Genomic DNA, 23,618 nt, shown 5'->3' on the forward strand with positions numbered 1-23,618 from the left:
GACTTGAACCATTGAACAATGTCCATTCATCCTAGGAGCATAGATTTCTTCATATAAATGTATCATGTTCTATCAATAAATTAATCGATTTCTAAGTTAGATTTCAGGGAATACTTATTTCAGGACTGGTGCCATGGCTATATACAGTATATTATATAACATGCAGTGTATATTTGTGTGTGTGTCTTTTCAACTAAAATCATACTAATGACTAACTAATTTTCACATAATTAATAGACTTATCTATTGCTCTGTGACCTAGGCCAGTGCTTTCATTGAGACTCGTTTCAATACACCACTATATATATGCAATACATATTGAACGAATCTATATTACAATGCCGCGCTCTAATGCCTTTTGCTGTTTAGACTTGGACGTCATCATAATGATATATCTATACTATATTATTGTCCTGTTATACAATAATATAGTTTTAATTGTTTTCCCCTTTTTGGGAATTTGTGATAATTTAATATATCTATATTTATCACGCATTAAAACATAAATACTCAGGACACACAAGTGGCTTGTTCGTTTACTCACACTCACTGGAGCTGACGCGCGCCTGATAGAGTTCTAATTATAAAAATAGAAAGCAATTATTAATTGATTATACTGTATAGCTGAATGAAACAGGTTTTGTACACTGTGCGTGCGTGCGTAGGTCTATAGATCCGCCGATAATCGATACAAATACTAAATGGATTATTTATATTAGGCTACATTATGTCACACTAACCAAATATTATTGCGTAATTTTAACAAAAGAAATATAGTTATTCCATTCTTCCAAAACGTTCCATGTTTATGCTCTTGAAATTGTTCAAATATACAAATTAAAAATTCAAATTCATTCAGCAATATAACTACTGCTGATATAACCCGATATTTACGATTGGTATCCATAACGTGGGCCATGTTTGCATTGACCATGACACTTTCCCCTAATGTCATTATATCATCCGTTAAATACGTGACATTAAGCATGATCAACATAACGCTCTTAGGCCAGGCACGAATAAGCTCGAGTGAGTAAACGGACGGGCAAGTATATAACTATGCAAATTAGGTCCTTTATCTATGCGCGGTGTAAACAAACAACATGCCATCCATTGAAGTTTACCACTCATTGAAGTTGAAAATTGAAGGTATAGAGCAAGAATTCCTCCGGATAACATAACTGTGACACCAAGTTTCAATTTAGTAATCACATGATCCTGTTTAAAAAGATCTTTTTGTAACATCGCACAATGACATTATATAGAAAGGTGTAAAAAGGCTTACGCCAAAGTCAATGCCCTATATAGAAACAGTTCAAGGAATTTAAGGAAAATATGCATTTATTGATAGTTGTGTGATAAATAGAATCTTTCACTCGTCAAGACTCGGGTAATATTGCATTTTGGTAACTCATTTCATAAATTTGATATGGCATAAGCACTCTAAGATCCTCTGTATATTTCATGAGGACATAATATACATGTAGCTGTTACATAAAATAAACTACGTATTCATTCGAATTGAATGCACTATTATATTACCCTATTATATTACTCATCACATTCAAATAGCTTAATATCTTATTATTTGAGATAAGATTATATTTTACCTTGAAGTTAATCAAATTATTGAGCATTTGATTTGAATATAACATTATTAGTTTCACTGTCCACATCATCTAAACCACTACAATCTCTGTTAGAACCATGGCTACCGAAGACAAAAAGAGTCTCCCAGGACATACTGATGAGGCTTACCCTGAGATCTTCAACAAAATGATTCCACAACCAACAGAGAAGAAACATGGTCAACTTCCAGAGAATATTGTTAAACAGTTTTTTGAAAAGGTAGGTACCTCATGTGTTATGGTAACCAAACTTTTTATCAATGCCTAGCACTATTCATAGCTTACTAGCTCGGGCAAAATACAGAGACACAATATAATATGCCTTGCTCTAAATGGCTCTTCTGCACAGTATATGTTCTGACGTTGAACTCATTTTTACGGCAGATGGAATTAAAGACGGCCTTTACTGTACCCATTATATATTTTAGGGATATGTGGTTGTTGAAGATTATTTCCCAAAGGAACTCCTAGAAGAAACAAAGAAAGGTATTGAAGTATTAGTAGATGATTTGGCTCAGAAACTATATAAAGCTGGGAAGATAAAAAGTGAGTAGTGAAACACTTTAGCGGGAATATAGAAATTCTCTTGTTTATCTTTTTCTTCGACAAACTTGAGACTACTGTTGAATAGATGTCATACCAAGTAGTATTTCTAAGCATGATGGAAGTATATATTGAATGAATGAATGTATATTTGATGATATCCTAACGTTACATTTTCAACCATTTTAACATAATGCATGAATGGTACCTAATTTTTGTAGATCTGTACACTGACGTAGGATTATTTCAAAGACTGACTAAAATAGAAGAAGAATTTCCTGGTGCTAATATACTTCTTCACAAATCTTCAACTAGTTTTAAGGTAAAAGAAAATTAATAATCAATAGAGATGATAGAATCTGCGGCTGTTGTTAACACCAATATGAAAGAAAATGAATTTCATTCTGTCCAGCTTATAGAGTTATAAGAATAAAGTACTTCCCAAGATATTGTTGGAGTTGGCCATCAATTTATAAATTCCAAAGTATTATGAAAGATAGCATGCGAGGCAAGGTAACATACGCCCACTGGCAGCTGTCAGAAATGATAAAACAGTCTTTATTGACTAAAGTAGGAATTTTCTCATATTGAAGAAATTTTATTAGATTGAATTCAATTATATATGATATATATGCCAGTTATTTATCAATCAATTTAAAGCATCACACCAAGTTTTATCAAAATCAGATGAAAACTGTAGTCTCTATAGTGCTCACAAGAAATGTCGACGGATGGGCCGACGGACAGGGTCGACGACAATATACGACCACATATTCATGTGGGCGTATAAAAACAAATTCTGAAACTATTATCATAAATCTGTCAAGATATATATACTATTCATGCAAAAACGAAAACAATATCTTAAGAAGTTATAGTCATCTATTCTTGTATATAATTTGTATATAATATGTATCTATATAATTTAGTGTTGAATCTGTTTCTCCCATTATGATATGCTGCACAATTCTAGATATTCTACAAATCTGTTTGTTAATTCTGCGCACCTTTCATTGTTATATAACTTATGCTATAGCAATATATATTGTATTGTACATGTAAATGCTGATTGCAATGAATCAAAATCAAATAAACTTACTTAAACAAAAAAATTTCACTGTTAAAGTAGTGTTCAATACATCAATTGTAGAGTGATAGAAAAATATTGAAATATTTTTAGTGACATACTTGAATAGCTGCATATTGAATAGTCTATCGACATTTGTGTGATATCGATGAGAAGGTACTTTGTCACTGTCACTGTCACCAAAATGACTATATTGAGCAATTTGATCCATAATATATTTATTTATGTCTGCAAGGTAAGGTACCAAAAATCTGAATTTCAATGTAGGGAGTCACGTTTTCCGTAAATCTAAAAATCTCATTTTGAATATGTCTATGTGTTAGCAAAATTAAAACAAAGCGCATATTTTTCAGCCTTTTAAAAACATTTGGGCATATGAACCGTTATTGAATGCCGTAGAGCAGTTGATAGGACCAGAAATAGCTGCTCATCCTGTTTGGAATCTGAGAACTAAAACTCCTCAAAATGAAGCCACTACTGTTCCTTGGCATCAAGGTAAAGAAGCTTTTACGGTTAATATATAACATACTATTTTCAACTGCCCAATGTCTGTGATGCGTTTTAGTCTTTGGTGTAGAACAAAATAATTCGACATTGAATGCATCTGGAAACAGTGTTCTGCAATGTTTATTAAAGTAAACTTTGAAACTTCAACTGGACTTTTACAGATGTTGGATACCTAGATAATTCCTCATATAAAGTTATGCAAGCTACAGCATGGATACCATTTTTAGATGCTACACCTGAGAACGGTTGTATGCAGGTAAAAGTTGGTGTTTTTTTTTTTTATCTATACCAAAGACAATATTCAATTCTTTGACAATTTATGTATAATTTATATGTTCACAAGGATCAACATAGATTCTACTATATGTATATCTGACTAAACTTCTTTGAAAATTATATATGGTATATTTTCCTTCAGGTTGCTTGACTTTCCATACAAAAAGTTGCTTTATTCATTTTCTTCTTCTCTATGTATTTAATATATTATGCAATAACTGTGGTAACAGGTAGTAGAAAAAGGTCATAAAACTGGTAAAGTAGCTGATCATCAATGTTGTTATGGTGGTACATGGTATGTTATGTTATTTGAAGATGAGATGGAGAACAAACTCGGTATGTTTTGTCTATATATTATATTTCCAATCTGTATATTTGCATTAGGAATATACAAGCGGCATAAGATTGATGTATTAAAATATCATAAAATACCTATGTATACTTATCTTTCTAATAAAATATCTATAATAAAAGTTATGGATTCATACATAACTGGATTTATACGGTAAATATCAACAAACAGTTATACTATTCATGCATATTCATTAGTCTAAGGTTAATCACATGTTGTGTCAGCCTATCATCATGTCAAATACAATATTAAGGTTGTGCCTAGTGTGCCTAGTTTGGACGTTATCGTCGATAGTGAGCATTCTGGAAGTTAATAGAAAATTTATTTAATAGAAAACCCACCATCCCACCCTATGGCACCAATAGTTTGTTATTTACGGGTCAGATGGCGAAATCTTGCAAATCCCCACTTAAGGCAGAAAACTCAAATTATTATTTGTCAATAATTTGTTTGCAAAATTATTGTTCAGTTGGTTCTTTACAAATTTGATGTTTCCTATAGTTCCATTTTCATGTTTACACAATTTATCGTCTAGGTCTTTTAATTAATGAATTTGATAGATACATTAAATTAAGATAATTATATATAAAATTGTATTTGTTAAATATTACATTCTTGTTTTATTGTCACCGCGGAAAATTAATTTTATCATTATTGTCATTATCATTCAGTTTTACAATATAGTAATTATGGTATTTGAACATTTACTTATGTATCATATTGGTGTCCTTATTAATAAATCGGTGACCATTTTCAATTCAAATACTGCGTTTGTTGATTATTTGGTGTATAAATATATTTCTTTGTTTTATGATACAGATGTAGATGTTAAAAGAGATGTAAGAACATGCCCTGTGCCGTATGGTGGTATGCTCCTTATTAATAACGTCATACCACATAGAAGGTAAAAAACATTATTGGAGTTCCCAAAAATCAAAAAAATCAAAAATGAAAGTACAAACAATATTGTCCAAATCCACATTTTAAATGTTACTGGGATGACCGTATTAGTCTCTAGTTCCAATGGAATGTAAGTTCCACATTTTGTATTTTGTTTTCAGTTTATCAAATTTATCTAATGATATCAGATGGAGTGTTGATTTACGATGGCAAAATCCAAATTACCCTGCTGGATTTTATGGTATTAAAGAGAGCTTGCTATTACGATCACCAAAATATCCAAATTTAAAAGTTGACTGGGACTCGTGGAATAATGTGGATTATAAAGGTTTGGCAAAGAAAATGGTAGAGGTTGACATGCCTGAGATAACTGGTGATGCGAACTGGGACGTAAGCGTTTTAGATAATTAAATCTTGATTTTATGTTTCAGAGGAGAATTCTCTACTAATGTTCATAAGTCAAAGTCACAAATCGAGTCAAATCAGTTGATTATTGGCATTGATAATCCGCGAAACTCTTAAGAGATTTAGCAAAAGTTGCTATCCTCATAAAAACATTAATGCTTCGTTATTTGTATAACGAGTTGCGCAATTTGGGGTATTTTATTTTATGTCCTAAAAGACTATAGACTCTTTCCTTCACGATTGAGTCAAGGTTAGCTTTGCGACTGTCTTTGAGATTCCCATTCCGAATATAACCAACATCTATCCTGCCTTTTTTTTACTGCACTCTTAAATCATATTCTTACTTGAAGGAAGACATTGATAAAGAATTTGATACAACAATAACTGGTCCATGGATGAAGAAATGGGATTTGATTCATATGAACAGACATACAGAGAAAATGTTAACAGAGGCGTGATAAATATAGTATGACCTTCGTAAATGTAACCTCTTTTTTACTATCTTACACATGTTATCATTACATGTGTCCTTCATATTTTGATAATTTCAATATTATCTTAGATAATATCTTAGATTCACGTTACCTTCGTTTCACGTTTCAAAAAATAGCACAAGGTAACAGAACAGTTTTTAGCCCATTTCTCTAATATTCCAAATCTGTTACAATTTTGATATGTTATTTGTATATGTTGAATTAAAGGTTTAACTGGTGTGATTAAGAAATTCTTAAATCTTTGACATTAGAGTTGTCATGCATCCACATAGTTAAAGAGACTACCAAATGTTTAAAACCGGAAATAAAATGTCAAATTCGAAATATAGAAATATACCGATACTCCTTCTATGGAAAGCAACACACCATGATTTTTAAGAATTATAATTGTAGTACAAAAAATATTTCTAATTACAAAATGTTCAATTTTCAAAAGAGTTATAATAAACATATCACCACACCGAACAGGAAATAGGAAATAGTGAACAAAATAAATAAAGCACAAATAATTGAAATACATTAATTGTGTACACTATATACATATTATGGTTTAACAGCTATAATAGTAGTTTATTTTCATTTTGGTCACCCGAGCCAGAAATCACAGGGTTGATCTGTAATGATTATTGTCTCGATGGAATTCTACGTTTCAAGAGCTTTTCAGACGCTCCTTAGTCTGTTAAATGTACTTATACACAGTTGAAATCACTTACCAGCGCGGAACAGATGTACAGTCCTGAGGTTTGTTGTTGGCCGCAGAACTGACATTCGTTTCAGAGTTCTATAATATTTCATACATTACCTTTCCTTTAATATAAACCCCTTCCCTCAACTTTTCAATACCATGATTAATTTTACAAGTACTTACAATATTAAACTGGACCAACTTACATAACGACATTAAAGTATTAACCCAAAATAAAGCAGGAACTTGTTGTTCTTACATTTTGACCGAAGAAAAACGTCAAAACTGACTATCCAAATTCATATTCCAAATTCATATCTGATACCGTGAATTGGCTTTAAAGACACCGTTTGTCCACGTGCCCGAACCTTTTATATTAGTATTAGTTAATACACGAAATTTATTAATTGAACCCTGTTAAGCCAACAGTGTAGCATAGTAAGTGTGGCTCCATACAAGCGTTGTGGTCAGTGCAGAACAACATGTTTATTGCAGAAACAATATCCCAAATGACCAAATCCATTGCAAAATACGACTTTTAGACAAAAATTCTCAATATATGCTGATATACTTACATTTTACCAATACGTTGAGAATCCCTGTTAATCAAGTCATTAATTCGAATAGAGTTGTTCATGAAATTACATGAAGGGAAACTAAAAGGAAAATCTAAAGAGTAGGTTTAAACTAGAGGATACAATGTACAACGAACCCCATAATATCTATATGAATTAAAATTTCACATCTAAGTTTCAAAATGCAAAAATATATAAAGTGCACAAGTCAAAATTTAAAATGACCTTGATATGACTAAGTTATTGAAAGTGTTAGGCCGTTAAAGACATCTTAATCTTATCGAAGCCATTTTTAAAGTTAAACTTTCTTATCATGTACAACATCAAATCAAGCCTGGAACAGATTGTTCGATTCCAAAAATAAAGCATTCCATAAGAACATTCCAAAATAAAATTTTCACCTTTCGATAAAGCGAAAGTAAAAATATACATCGTCAAAGCATATTAAGGCTCTGAAATATTAGAAAATGAAAAACTACCTTGTGCAGTGACACTGTTATGGCTTCTGAGAATCCAATGACTTACCCGATATGTGAAACCAGAATATGGAACACTCAAAATAAGAGATCAGATTCAACCCTATGCTGATCATTGTAATACATTCTATCACACATTCCTAATTATGAACACTATTTACATCTACACAGTGTCAAAAGTGAAAATAAAAATCATCATTTAAGTCTGCTGAAGTCACTATGTAATTGGCGGGTAAATGACGTCGAAACGTGCTCACGGTGCTACATCGTCCATGGTTATTGAAGCAATCTTGATTCGTTTCAAATTCGTCAAACCCCGTTGAATTAGAAGAAAAATAACATGAAGGAGGTCCTTGGCTCCCATGCTCCGGTCGACCATAGAGCATCCCAGCCCATGCCGGATATCCTGGCTTGAACGGTTTCGCTTTTTGTAGCTGTTTTCTTTTTTTCAGAACACAAATAGCAACCATAACAAATACTCCAGTCGCAGCCAAACTTCCTAAAGTATAAGCCCACAACAAGGTGATGAAGTTGGAATTTTGAAATGGTTTAGAATGGTCGAGCGCTGTGGAATTTTTAATTTTAGTAATGATGTTTTGGCAGTCTCTTCCCATAGGAACAACGTTTGTAGAGAGGACTAAAACACAAACTTCGTATTGACTATCAGAATCAATATTAGCAAATAACTGTCGATTAATCTCAGAGGTTATGGTTACATCTCGTTCTTCCAGACTGCTGTTGACCTTCCTTAATGATACTCTATAGCCTCCAATTTCATGATTACTGGAACAGTTCCATGTGACAATGATAACATTTCTAGGTGTAGCATGTAGATTTACATTGACCTTGGTACCCATCATATCGACCGGCAGAAGAGGGGAGGGAACAACTTCCAAAACTCGAGGATTTAAAGGATTGGCAATAGGATCTATCGTCCATTCGCACGTCTCGTTTTCTGTTCGATTAGTACAGCCAAAATCATTAAGTTGCAGTAAACGGAAAGGTTTTTGTTTGATATGTGCTGGACCAGCACAGACCCAATCTAACATAGATCTGGAGAAATCGGGATGATGAAGCTTAAGCCAATTATATAACCAGACCAATCTACAGTCACACTGAAGTGGGTTGTTTCCTAGACGCATGCCGTTCAAATGAGGAAACCTTTCAAATATACATTTAGACATGGTGCTAATTTGGTTTGACGATATGTCTATAGACTGGAATGTAATCTCTAAACCTCGGAAAGCTTCGTTTTCAATTAGACTGATTTTGTTCAATGATAAATCTATTTGTCTTATTCTACGTGCATTCTGAAAAGCATCCTTTGGTATCTGTTTAATATTATTATCGGCAAGGGTCAAACTTTTTATATTTTCAAGATTTTGAAAAGCGCGGAGATCCGGAGAAGCAAGATTGCTGTTTTTAATGCTTAATATATTTAACGACTTTTCTAAACCATGTAGACTGGCTTTTTGTATATTTTCACCTAAGTTGGTGTCATCTAAATACAATTGTTTTATTGATTCATGTTTAGCGAACGTACCATTTTCTATCGATTTTAAAGGATTACCACTTAGCTTTAAAACTTGCAAGAATTTTTCTGTGCCTTTGAGTGATTTTTTGCGAAGTTTGTTAATTTTGTTTCTTTCAAGATCTAGTTTAGAGATTAATTCGAGCTTTTCAAATCCGTTATCAGGCAAGTTAGTTATTTTATTGTCACTTAAAATCAATTCACGTAAATTTTTTAATAGTCGGATTGAGATTAAAGCATTATCCTGAAGTGTATTTTTGGATAGATCAAGAAATTCTAAAGAAAATTCGAGATTTTGAAAAGCGTTTTTGTCGATACTCTGTATTTGATTTCCTTGTATATCAATATGACGCAAATGAAGAAGTTTGTCGAATACGTTACTTCCCAGGACCTGAATTTGATTTTGAGATAAAATAAGTTTTCTTAATTCAACGAGTTTAGCTACTTCTCTTAGATGTTGGTATCGAAGTTGGTTGCCTGCCATGTTAAGTATCTGAAGATTACGTAATAAAGCGATCCCTCCTGGTTCGATATGACCAATACGACAAGATATAAGATGTAACTCTACTATGTGGGTTAATCCAGAAAATGTATCACTCTTCAATTTCGGAACTCGACATCCGATTATTCTTAACACTCTCAATTTCTTCAAGTTTTCCAGAGCTTTGATAGGCAAGTCCTGCATAGCATACACTTGAATATGAAGCTCTTCTAAAGTTTCTTCTAATCCAAGAAAAGCTTTTTCGTGGACTTTAGTAACAATATTTTCAGTAAGGTCTATCACTTCCACGTTCAGACCCTGAAACGCTCCGTAAGGCAAAGATCTGATACTGTTTTTCCGCAAAGACAATTCACGTACACGTCCATCAAATGATAAGAACTTGGGTAGTTCAGTCAGATATAGATATTTACAATTTATAACAAGTTCTCCATTCCGAGGTTCACAGAGGCACGGGTAAGCTGGACAGTATACAAATCCTTGCTCTCGACCAGTTATAATGGAAACAGAGAAGAACAACACAACAACCACTAGAAGATTCATGTCTGAAAAAGATTAGAAGAATGAGTTAACTGACATGACAAATATGTTTATATTGAGTTTTGTATCAATCACCACATCTCACTGAACTAGCCAAATATCTTAATACAATCTAATGATATTAAAAGCTGTCGTCACATTTAAACAATCGATATTTAAGTGTTTTATCAAATACCACGATGAAAGCAAATATTGTATACTCACGTTACCCATACCTAGGATATCAATCTACAAAACACCTAATAGCATAACAATTAAATTAATAAACATGCCTAGGTAAATATGTACGGAGGAAATCAAGCACCAAAGCTAAAGGGATGCTAAAGGGTTGCTCAGAAAACAATTCGGGATTTTTCATAAAGTATCAAAGCTATTTTGACCTAATACATTTAGGATATAGCAGATATATCTGCTCACCAAATTCTAGCTGTATAGGCTGAACAGCTTTTTAAAAAACTATAGTAAAAATATATAATACCAATAGTCATAAATATAATCACATGCTCAATATAGCCACCATTTCAGCAAATTGTTTTTTGCTGAAAATTTCGTCTTCATTGGGCATTAGTCCATGAAATAGAAGCAATAAAGTATTTACTTTTGACATTATATTGCTTGACAGGGAATATTACAGAGATTGGTATTTTAAACTGATTTTAACCAAAAAAGCTGTCATTGAGGCATCAGCCTCAAGTTACCCTGCTCTTGTCTTGATATCGGTGATAGTGATACAGTTCTAGGATCCGTAGATATATCATTGATTTTAGCAGCACTGATGCTTATGGAAGGTGATCAAAATAATTCTCTTTCAATAAACTAAATTGATCCATAACCATATTGGAAATAGTTGAGAGGCTACTAAACCAAAAAGCAATTTGAGTGTGGACGAAATAAATACCTATACCATTATGATTGCATTTCATGAGCATTACATTTCCATCAAACTATAACCCCATCAAAACAACAAATAAACAATATGAAACAATGAAAATTATTATAATTATAGGCAGTCCTATATAATGTCTTTAGTTTTGGTGAATCTTTTAGGTTTAAAAAAATGATAAAGAACATTTGATTTTTATCATCAATATAAATGGTCCAACCATCTGTAATCCTGAACTTTTCATGCACTCTAATATAAATATGTTACCTTTTTTTCGTTATATTTATAACAAACCAGTTGTAAGAAAATTATTCTGAATTAGAAGCTTTCCTGAAATTAAAATCGATCGTGTAACCAATATAAAAACACCACACACAGCTTCCAATAAACATAGAATATACCTCCAACGTGATTTCTACTATTATCATCCATTTATACTGTTTGTATAGATGTATGTTTGTTAATGAAATGATAGTTCGCTTCTTTCCAGCAATATCATCAACACACCATCACGTGTGCTGCAACAACCATACTCTTCTTGGTGTTCAAAGGTCAAACAAAAACAGATATTCCTTCCAAACATTAAGAATGTAACCTCTGTGAAAAAAACCTTTGTAAGCTATCTGTGCTACATAAATTTTTATGGATTGAGGATGAAGCTGGAATGACGAACTCACACTTCTGTATTCATAATGTTGAATTTAATGACGAAGAAGCGATATAAATAAGTACCTCATACATTCACTTTAACCTTTTGGAAAAAAAAGCTTTCGATACTTACCATCTGAGTTGTTTAGTTAATTTTGATTTACTTCATAGTCAAAATACTATATCTGAAATTAACAAATAAAATAATTATTTATAGGTACAAGCAATAATGTACATCTATTTACATGATAATCGTTGAGATTTGTGAGATTGTAAAGACTGGGACATCTGTAAGGACAACTGAACAAATTGACATGATGGAACAGACAATAAATATTATGGGATCACACAGACTTACAGCAGATACAATTGTCTAATTAACATCTGTGAGATCTATCAATCTTGTAATAGACAAAGGAGGTCGATCAACCTTCAAAGAGAGCAGCAAGAACAATTTAAAATAAAATCAAAGAGATTAACGTGAAGTAGATTAGACTAATATAGGCTGAAATAAGCAAATGATATATATTGAGCATGATATCATCTGTATACTTGAGAGCTTTTGAAGTTCGGAAGAAATATATGAGCATTGACTATTTTGCATGTGAGTGACATTGAGACACATGACAATGGATCTTTATAAAATACAGATAAATTGGTTACGACCTTGTACAATTTTCACCTTAGTACGACAATACCTCATAGAAGGTCATGTACTGGATTGGAAGAAGAAGATTAAAGTAAGACATGTAAAGCAAAACGCAACTGAACGAAATCTCGTAAGATATAAAATATAACACAGAACAGGATCAAAATAGACAAAGATCCAAATGACGGAATATAAAAGTTCATTCAAAATTTTTCAGACATACTTTCAGATAAAAACCCTTTGGCCTCATTTCAAAGAAGTAGTAAACTTTCAAAGAAGTAGTAAACTTATCTTGTTATAACCAAAAACAGTATGTGAGACAAGTGATTACTTTGGTTGAAGTCAGATATAGGAAGAATTTGTTCTCATTATAAAACGTCCATATTGATATTGAGCTTATGTGTTTTTAAACTAGAATTTTGGAAATCGTTGAATTTCTATGGATTAACTTGCTTGACAATTGACATGTTTTCACTTGTTTATATTTTACCAGTAAATAAAAAAAATCCTTTAAGGATTACGTGGATTAAGAAGGGAGATTAATCAATGTTCAGATTACGTTGTTGAACATATTTTATGTGGGTTATTTGTCTGTGTAATGTTGACTTCGTATTGGTCAACACAACAAATTCTAGAACAGACGTCGCAAGTTCTTTTCCCACTGTCCCGAATACTGATTATTAAAGTGCACATTATATCGAATTACCAGATATACAATGTCTTAATTGTACTGATACATGTACTGATGATAACCTGGGGCATTATCTGGTTCCTTTATATTTATTGTTCCCTTTATTTCCAAATGCTGAAGATCCAACTTTAAACGAATCATATTTCATTTCCCCGTTTTTAATGAGGGAAGCTATTCACGATGCTGTCTAAGATTCGTAGTGTTGAACTCGATTCTTTATGGTGTCTCGGATCTTTATTTTATTCCAGCTTGTTTGATTCTTGAGTTTGGCACCTAAGACAATTTTCAGCTTGTCATATTTCATTACATTACAGCTCGAAGAAAATATCAAAAACATGTTTGATGACATATTCCAAATGGTTAAATATATCTTTAAAAACGATCATTCTCATTCACCCAACATACCTGTTAATAATTTACTTCAAAATATTCCAATGACACAATTATATCTACTCTGTTCATCTCACAATCATCAGTTTACAGCAATGCGTAGAAATGGCGGTCAATAGCTTTGCAAGAATTCCAAGTCTTATTAGTCAAAGTAAGTGTTTGTTTGGAGATCAAATAGATTGAATACCGAGAAGATTAAAACAATTGTTCATGGTTCAAGCTGAGAGTCTTTTGTGAGTTGTTTTCTGAGCAGATCAAAAGATTAAATGAACATTTTTCATGAAGATTTGTAAATATAACAGGTTGATTTTGGACTCGTTTCTGAAAGATCAAGGATGAAATTCGTGGAGTTATTTTGAGGACAAGTGTGTGTTTTGTAGTCGAGTTATATGGTACATCAATTTTCAATTTTTTCTTCCACTTTAAGCGGTATCGCATTGCGATTAGTGAGTCAAAATAACCCCATTTTTACGATAAATTTATATTATTAGCAAAAATCAAATATATCACGACCATCTGAAAATCAAATTTAATTGTATATTTTTTATGAGAATTATTACAACACTCGATTTAATTCATTACTTTTATTATGTTATGTTAGACGCCATTGGTGAGATCGATCTGGAGTCTACAGTCCGGATAATTTATACTAAATTTCAATACAATGCGTCACCTTAAATAGTAATGTTTTATATGTGTTTTACTTCAAGGGAAGCAATTCTCTGCAATTTTATTTGACCACTGAGACTACTTCAGCCGTAAGTTTATGACATTATCAATCCGAGTGAAAGTTGGAGTACGGTGATACGTTATAAGATATCGCAGCACTGAATTTCGAAGCATTTCCCGGAGGTACAATGAGTATCGTTCAATAGAACAGAATACCCAAAGACAAATAGACAAATGTTAATATATTCGGTAACTTTATACTGAAATTCCGTAAAATTCTTATAGGTTTCTCCATGATTATCTAAATCTCCTTGCTCTCTTCTTACCCCTATTTCTTCACTCTGTTGTAGTTGTTCTTCCTCGCAACTTCCCTTCCCCTCTGCCACTTTAAATCTTGTACTCTATCTCCTTCTTTCATTACTTTCTGTCCTCATTCTTCTTTGCCATGAATCTTTGTCTCTCCTCCGAATTTCTCTATTTACAGTTTCTACTTCCCCTGTCACTTCTTCCAATCCAGTGATCGAGTAAAAATAAAACTTTTATCCGATTCAATAATAAGCTAGACTTTATCAAATATCAAATCATATTATTTCCGAAAGAAATTTTGTCCATCTGCGCAATATCATACAATTTCTGACTGCATTTTGATTTGGAATCTGTCACTAGTAAGAAGTAACAAACGATACGATCATATCGAAGACGTTTGACCCATTCGAGATATTTATTATTCGATCTGATCGGAATTCATGTTATAAAGATTCGTCAAGAGTAATTTTGGGAATGTGGAAATGGGCGTATTAAGTTGTATTTAAACAAGAAAACAATAGTTTTTATAGTGATGTGTAACAAGTTAGTGGATAATTTGGACAGTGTGAAATGTATTGAACAGTAAGAGAAAGACCTGTGTATGTTTAATTTGGTAATGTTGATATAACCCGAGACAGGGTTGTAACTATAGATTCTGTAGTCAGCTATCAAACTCCATCTCAATTATATTATCAATAAAAAAAACCCTCTGCCAAACATTGCTATCAATCGTATTTTTCACTTCCCACGATTGTTTTCTATATTTTAAAATGATTTACACTATGTTAAAGACAAATGTTCTAGTCAGTAAGAACAAATACCACAGTATTGTCAATGATTGCAGCTCAAATTTAATTGTAACATACTCGAACGGCTCTTATTTATCGTAACATGAAGGTAAGCCTCTTTGCGTAGTAAATAAATTATTTGATTTAGGAGTGAAATAAACTTGAAAATAAGTACCACTTGTTGCTTGTGGACTAATTTTGAAAACGTTATCGGTTATATCAGGGACTGCGACGATGACGAACTCATATACTTAAGAGCGATCATATTTTAATACAGAATAGAATTATCTGTTTCTGGCCTACAGTTTCAAAAGTAAGACAAGAAAATGTGTAATCTATGTCGAATGGATCGAATCATCTTTCAAACTTAAATTATATTGCTATAAAGTTTCAATATGGCGCTGAAAAGGAACAATATCTCAGTAATTTGATCGTAAAGAATATTCTTGATACATTCTGAAAATCCAAACATACATTTGTAACTGACGAACATTATTGTCTCCATGCCTTACAATCGATATAAATTTGCAATTCACAAGTAATAATTCACCGACTCACCTTTTTCAGTTCGTAATTCCGTTTAAAAAATCCTTACTGAAACACTTGCTAACAACAGTCGATAGCTCACTGTACAGAACGGTCCTGAATACTAGCTGAGTGATAAGCTTCAGATTTCAACCAGATTTACCCTTGTTTGGTCAATCGAACTGTCAACAACGTATTTCTTCGATCTAAACTTGAAGAGAAGGTTGATGGGAGTGATGGTTGAAAACTCCGCCTCACGGACGGAACAAACAAGAAGGACATCCGTTTGGAATTTGTTTATTTGTTAGAGAAGATTTGTTAACATTAACCCAAACGAACAATATTATAACTGACTTGACATCACAATCAATACACTAAATGATGAACTGAAAAACCATTAATATGTAACGAACAAGTCACCATTCTAAATGAATAGTTCTGAAAGGCACAAAGGATATGGCGTATATATGTAAAGGGGAAGTTTTCTAGTATTGATTATTGAAAATAAAACAGACATGTAAATAATGAATGAAAAACTAAAAAGAATTCCAAGAAAACAGAACGGTTTTTACGGTTTAATTTGAATGTAATATTAGGAGAATTTAATGTATGGACAAATAATGATAACAACAATGTAAAAATATGCAATAAATCCATCAATTGTTTATCATTGTGTTTATTTGTATGTTGAAGAACATACAAGATGGTATGAGATGAATTACTAGAATTCCATAAACGTTCGCGAAATTCAGTCATTTCATACCGTAATGTATAGATTTCAATTTAACAAACACCCATTGTAATTGTATTTGATGATGGCATTACAATGGTTATTGTAAAGTTTCGGATAAGGACAGTCATGGCTACATTGTGACAAATGGCAAATCTAGCTTCACTACGCGATTGAAACTATTTTCATCATCTTAAAAAATACGCCATATCCTCGTATAGAATATTATCATACGCCATATCCTCGTATAGAATATTATCATACGCCATATCCTCGTATAGAATATTATCATACGCCATATCCTCGTATAGAATATTATCATACGCCATATCCTCGTATAGAATATTATCATACGCCATATCCTCGTATAGAATATTATCATACGCCATATCCTCGTATAGAATATTATCATACGCCATATCCTCATATAGAATATTATCAAAGTCAAAGAGTGGTGTATTGGTCTTATGGTTACAAAAGTGTTTAGTTCAGCAAACTACATGTTTGGGTTTGACACTAGTCATCAAATGGCAAATAGGCTATGACTTAGCTCCAGATACCATGCGAGCATGGTCGACCCATAATATGCTACACCAACATGATGTTTAAGTGTATTGTATCTTAAGAATAAAACTATTGTGTAGAAACAAATGATGTTAAGATTACCACTTTCTTTCATCTTAATGATAATCTCAGGTTAAACGCGAGTGGGTTGTACTGTTCAGTATTAACTAGACACTAGTCTCAATCAGAACGTGTCCATACAAAATTACAACTGATTGTTTGTTAACATTTCCCGTCACAAAATATCAACAATACATACATATTCTAAATAACAGATTTGATGGTAAAGGTCATTTTAAAGTATCGTGAATGAAAAACACCTAATACTTAATCTTTAACTGTTACCTATTCGAATCGGCTAGTCATTCAGTTCATCATGGCTGTGGAGAAATCATCTTCTGTGTACATCATCTGTGGAATCATTTCAGCTATTGCTTTAGCCGTTGGGTTTGTAATAGGATACTTGGTTCGTCCCCAGGTCACTTCATTGGGAGTATCACAAACTACCATCGATCACCACGAACCTCTGCCAAAACAGAATTTCACATTTGCCAATTTGGAATCTTGTGGAGAATCAACTACTAATGATCCACAGACTGACCGGTAAGTCCAATGGATTAGTTTAATGACCAATTGACTTGGATTATTTACAAACAGCTTCTTAGAGTAACAGACGCGATATTTGTTTTAAAGACGGCCGTGCAAATCAATTACTTCAAAACAGGTCTCCCTTGTTCTGTTGAAAGATTTACTACCATGCTCTGAGGTAACAACGACTAAGGCCTACAGTAAACTACTAGCGAAATGCATATCTGTTTTGATTTTGTTTGTGACAGGATTTGTCTTCTGAACTATTAGACATGCCATGACAAACAAAAATTGATATTAGATCGATAAATAAATGTGTATTTTTTAAGAAAATGTTTCACATATTATTTATTTACTTATTCTTCAGATATTTGGCTAATTGTGAATCGAATGTATGTCAAGCTACATCATGTTACATACCAGTACCATCAACTTACGTTGTTTATCATCTAAACAGTCAAACTGTTCAAATAGATGGTCGACTTGATGAACAGGCTTGGAAAGATGTTCCTTGGAGCAGATCGTTTGTTGGTATGCCTCTAAATATCTTTTATAAAGGACATTAAGTTAAGCTGTTTTGATTCTTTAGTCTTTAAAAGTAATTCTCAATATTTCGTAATTACAAAACAAGTACCTGTTCGAATGTTTCATCTTAAAACTATGTAATAATTGGTGGTCAATTAGTGGTAACTAATGTCACGTGATAGTTTGAACGAATTACTTATTTCGTTTAAACGAAATACATTTTTTAATCGAATAACTTATTTTGTTTAAACGAATTAATTATGTCGTTAAAACGAAATAGTTTATAAAAGTATGGAAAATTGCGCCATAGGGGCTCCGTACTCTAAATTTAATTAGGAATTATCATAAATATGGTAAAAACACAGACATGTAAATAATCTTTCAGATATTAAAGGATTCGATGCCCTTAAGCCAAAATATGAAACCAAGATGAAGTTAAGATATGATGATGTTAATCTATATCTAGCATTTTATTTAGAAGAAGATGAAGTCTGGGCCAACATTACTAAACACGATGGGGCTGGTACGTATGTAGTTTACAACATTACATTAAAATATAACGTACCTGTCTATCATTACCACCACGCTCTGGCTATTAAACAAAAGTATAATGAAGAATCTTATCCTAGCTCTTACTGTCACATTAGGACTCTCATTCTCATATTGCATAACTTGAAAGCAAATTTGAGCACAATAGATCTTTAGCTGCGACAAAGGTACAAATATTGTATTAGACAGCAGTGTAAGTCAGTTCTGTACCATACTAATTGTTATTTGGATTCACGGACACCGTTGTATATTCGGTTCTGTCTGATTAGGCCCTATTATATTTTGTATATCGTTTAAATTTCAGTTTATGGTGACAATAGTGTACAGGTAAGATACATCCCGTAATAGTGGTTAATTTAATCAAGCTCAAGTACAGTGTGTTCGCGTATATGTCCGACATTAATAATTTGATGGGGCAGGTTCGCCACGTTTGATCAACGGTAATTTAGTTTCAGAAATGGGAATATTTTTAGCTAAGACAATCAGTAATACTGTTCACAGCTCACCGTCGAGAATTTAGCCTTCAAATCAATGTGTTGAGACTCTGCCATATATAGAAAACAATATGTATAGATATAGAAGGTATAATTCCTAGTTTCAGATATTTTTGAAGGAATTGTGCGATTCTTTTACATTTCTAGTACTTGTGAAAACTATTTACACATATTCAAGACTCAAATTAACCCCCAAAAATGATGAACATGTCCCTATAACAACTATTTTGAAACTTTGTTCCTAGGGTGGATTTTTATGCAATTATCAATAATACTTACAAACTATACGGTTAAACAGAATTCGTGCTCAAGATGTATCTTACTCTAAGACGTGCTACATTTTGCAACTTTTAAATATTATCTTTGATTTCAGATTTTGATCGACACAAAACAGAACAATCACAAGTAAGCTTTCTTTTTAAACTTTTGTAATATTTCCATTAACTATCATTAAAGTCACTTTGGCATTTTTTCTGTTATTGGTCCTCTCACTAATGTGGAAGCAAGGATTGTGGTGTATTTTATTTTAATTATATTCAAATATTTCAGATATAAAGAAATAGTGATCAATTCTCTAGGAACAGTATCTGATATCATGATGACTAAAGTAAGTTGAAGTGAAATCGTCGAGGTCGAGTGTTATGATTTCTTTCCAGATCATTTGAAATTTTTGTTGATCAAACCTATATCGACAGATACACGCCATCAATAAACCATCTGCAACAAGTCTGACTACAATTAATGTACGAAATATGATTAAAAAGAAGTTATCTCATCACTCGTTTAGATAACTTAAATCATTGTTTTTATATTTGGTCATACAATTCAGCTACTGTTGGCAAATATTTGCAAAAATTTGTTTTTTCAAACATTTTTATTCCATAGAATATTTTCATCTATATTCTTATTTCAAGGTATTCGATGATATGTTATTGAAGTTAAATAATGAATTTCCAAAGATTCTACTAAATGGAAATTTCTGGAAGTTGTTTTTCGTATTTAAAACAGAATTAGAAAATTAAAAAGTATAATATTTACGATTTTATTTTAGCCTTATATAGATGATGGTGAACAACAAGTAATATGGGAAAGTGAAGTAAAAAGATCTATCTATGTAGATGGCTCAGTGAATAATGCTTCTAAACAATGTAAGAACACAAGATTTTATTACAATCTGAAGATGTATGGTCTCAAATTGGAAAGTAGTTACTATAATATTTGGGAAAGGAGCTTTGATTAACGGTAGTTCTGCTGATGAAATTAATGGGCTAATTCGAACCAAATGCTTACTATCATGACATAGTGCTTATTTAAAGGAATTTGTGATTCATATATTCTACATGATAAGTTTTTATGCGAAAACTATGTATATAAAATTCCGCCTTCTCACCTACTATGTATCAATATCAATTCCTGTTTCAGCAACATTCTGGACGTTAGAAATGGCAATACCATTTAAATCCTTATTTTTTGGAGTAAAACATGGTTCTGATATGCCGGCAGATCAAGATATATGGAGGGCTAATTTTGTCAGGTGAGATGAATGGATATAGTTGTATTTCAAATCAGAAAGCTTTTAGATAGTCAAGGTACTTGGATGTTATATCTCAGAGATAGCTGTATGAGAAAATATCACCAAATTGTTGTCGTGACTATAGCAGAAAGAAATAAAAAAAAGTCGATTCGTTATTTATTCAAATAAGCCCATGATAAATATATTTCAGGGTTGAACACGAAGTTGAAATCAGTGGCTCAAAATATTTGAAGGTGAGAAATTGGGTTCTATAGCAAACACTCTTTTTCAGGGAAATCAAAAACGATATTAAAAATTTCTTATCAAGCATGATTATAAACCAATCTATAATATGAAATGGCTGTATAGATCATTTGAGACAACTTCAACGAAGTATTGATTTATCTTTTTTTTTATTTTGATTTTTCAGAAAGTAGGTGGTAAAACAGATTTATGGCAGTGGTATTCTAATGGTGTAATAAACAGTCACCTTCCTGACATGTATGTTAATTATCAGTTCTGTAACATAGCGCAATACATTTTCATTCATTATCTCACAATAGATGTTATGGCTTTACATAGCTGTCGAACACTGTATGTATCTGGCAACAATTCCATTCAAAGTTCCTAATGAATGCAATATATACAGAAACATTTTTGATCAACTTTTGATAAAATGATGTTTGCTTATATTTATATCAGAACTCAATATTAAAAGACAACCAAATCAACCAAATCTGCCATATATTCAATAATATTTATGGGCAACTGCCCTTTAACGTATCACCACATGCTTAAAACAGTAAACTTTTAGATCGAATCACCTTTGATTATCTTATGGAGTATCTGAATTTTGATAATCAAAACTGTTTATTGAAGTTTCAGTTGATGTTAAATGTATTTCAGATGGGGACTGTTACAGTTTAGAAAAGCTCCAGTAAATAGTACAGAATTTCAACAATCAAAATATTGGCTTCTCACAAATATTCTATCTGAATTATTTAGAGCCGAAAAGGTGGGATTATATAACAATGATTTATGTATATTCAATATCGTATACAGTAAAACTATATGGTCGATCCACGTATCTGTAGCAGCATGGTCATCAGTAATGATTAGATAAAAAGATACTTGTGATTCCAACTTCTTATGGCAATTTAGATTGTGTATATCGAAAATTATAACTATATAGGATAACTTATACTGGCGATCTAGTTATAATGGTTTATCAAATTTATTACATAACACAATATATAAATATTACATCATTAGTATGGACTTCTGTGATCAGGTTTTTCAAATCAATATCCCTCTATTAGTCGCCTCTTGACTATTGTTCCATTTATCTATTTTGGATCCGTGATTCTATTGGTGGACAAAATTCATCTCAGGATCATCTTTCTGCCTTTGCACTTTTGAGCCATCGTTCTGCTGGAAACCCCACATTTCACTTTTTTCCTCATAACTAATGATATTTAATTATATTTTGATATTACATTACAATAGATGATTTCTTTGTTTTTGCAGGCATATAAAGCAGTAACTGGAAGATATACAGATAAATTAGAGTTATTAAATCTACCTCCATATACTATCTCTAAACAATGTATTCAAAATATATCTGTGAAATTAGATTGGTCTGGATTTCAAATCACTGTAACACCTAGAGACAATACATTAAAACCAGGACATATTAGAACTGATAGATTATTGTGGTTTGGTGATGATACAGAAGAAGTCTTTTAGATTAATCTCTTTGTTATCTTCTTGTTCAAATTCTGCTGTAAAGTCATAAATAGAAATACTAACTTGGAACAGGATTACTTTTGTTATATTCTGATTTCTCTTCTGAAGTTTTGATACTTATAATTGTAGAAAAAACTTACCTGATTACAAGTATCGTGCGAATACAGTATCTGGAATTAATAGAACCACGGAGCCCTGGTGTCAAATTTGAATAGAATCTTTCACTGAAGAAAACCTCACGAGAATCTCTCATTACTGCTTATTAATTTTAAAGAATATTGTATCCTGTCTAAACTGTAACACGAAATATTAGCCAATTAAATTCATAAAAAAAAAATTGAAACGATTGAACCGCTTGTTTGCACAAGAATAATACTTATCATTTAACTGATCAAAGAATTTATAGTACCAACATGTGATTTCTCTGTTTTTAATTTTCCGAAGGTTTGAAATCAGTATGATATATAGGCCTACCTTCTGTGGAATACCCTCTCATGCCTCTATTGTACATTGTACTTAATCTACGATTTACGGTTTTTTCAATATTTGTCAATAATGAGTTTCTAATTTTCTAATAGTTATTTCCCTTGAAGATTTACTTTACACTGAACGCTATACTCAACGCATTCACTGTCAAAAGTTGTCTTGTCCGGGCATTAACTAGTAAAAAACATTTAGTGTAAATATGTTATATAATACACTATGCTTTGTATTATACCAATTGCACAAATAAAATTCGTTTTTGTTACAAGTTCCGTATTTCTTCTGTTTCAAGACATGCGATATTAGGAGAACCCAAGAAAATCCCTTTGGTAACTTTCGAATTCTGAGATACAATATACCGTTCTTATCTGATTAGTCA

At 32.1% G+C, this 23,618-nt stretch overlaps 5 protein-coding genes across 5 annotated transcripts; 2 read left to right on the forward strand and 3 right to left on the reverse strand.

Annotated features, from left to right (window-relative positions):
* Positions 1 to 1,306: 1,306 nt before the first annotated feature.
* LOTGIDRAFT_233877 (hypothetical protein) lies at positions 1,307 to 6,410 on the forward strand. The gene is made up of 10 exons (XM_009060874.1): positions 1,307 to 1,390; positions 1,704 to 1,848; positions 2,057 to 2,174; positions 2,393 to 2,493; positions 3,612 to 3,753; positions 3,927 to 4,021; positions 4,272 to 4,377; positions 5,213 to 5,297; positions 5,455 to 5,683; positions 6,049 to 6,410. The coding sequence occupies exons 2-10, from the start codon at positions 1,708 to 1,710 to the stop codon at positions 6,154 to 6,156; spliced, it is 1,125 nt and encodes a 374-aa protein (XP_009059122.1). The 5' UTR covers positions 1,307 to 1,390; positions 1,704 to 1,707; the 3' UTR covers positions 6,157 to 6,410.
* A 2,459-nt stretch (positions 6,411 to 8,869) lies between these two features.
* Positions 8,870 to 9,580, reverse strand: LOTGIDRAFT_76863 (hypothetical protein; the record flags this gene model as incomplete). The annotated part of the gene is made up of 2 exons (XM_009060863.1): positions 8,870 to 9,227; positions 9,375 to 9,580. Coding segments are annotated over 2 exons (564 nt in total), but the record flags the coding sequence as incomplete, so codon positions are not given.
* A 165-nt stretch (positions 9,581 to 9,745) lies between these two features.
* LOTGIDRAFT_123989 (hypothetical protein) lies at positions 9,746 to 10,144 on the reverse strand (the record flags this gene model as incomplete). Its single annotated transcript, XM_009060875.1, has 1 exon — positions 9,746 to 10,144. A coding segment is annotated over one exon (399 nt), but the record flags the coding sequence as incomplete, so codon positions are not given.
* A 6,821-nt stretch (positions 10,145 to 16,965) lies between these two features.
* On the reverse strand, positions 16,966 to 17,220 carry LOTGIDRAFT_124065 (hypothetical protein; the record flags this gene model as incomplete). Its single annotated transcript, XM_009060876.1, has 1 exon — positions 16,966 to 17,220. A coding segment is annotated over one exon (255 nt), but the record flags the coding sequence as incomplete, so codon positions are not given.
* Positions 17,221 to 17,717: 497 nt separating this feature from the next.
* LOTGIDRAFT_164341 (hypothetical protein) lies at positions 17,718 to 22,756 on the forward strand (the record flags this gene model as incomplete). Its single annotated transcript, XM_009060877.1, has 12 exons — positions 17,718 to 17,944; positions 18,297 to 18,460; positions 18,840 to 18,977; positions 19,308 to 19,330; positions 19,871 to 19,902; positions 20,047 to 20,104; positions 20,549 to 20,645; positions 20,920 to 21,031; positions 21,222 to 21,264; positions 21,441 to 21,511; positions 21,917 to 22,025; positions 22,538 to 22,756. 12 exons carry the CDS (start codon positions 17,718 to 17,720, stop codon positions 22,754 to 22,756), a joined length of 1,293 nt encoding a protein of 430 aa, XP_009059125.1.
* Between the last annotated feature and the right edge of the window lie 862 nt (positions 22,757 to 23,618).

The sequence above is a fragment of the Lottia gigantea genome (assembly GCF_000327385.1).
Source record: "Lottia gigantea unplaced genomic scaffold LOTGIsca_45, whole genome shotgun sequence".
Lineage (NCBI taxonomy): Eukaryota > Metazoa > Mollusca > Gastropoda > Lottiidae > Lottia > Lottia gigantea.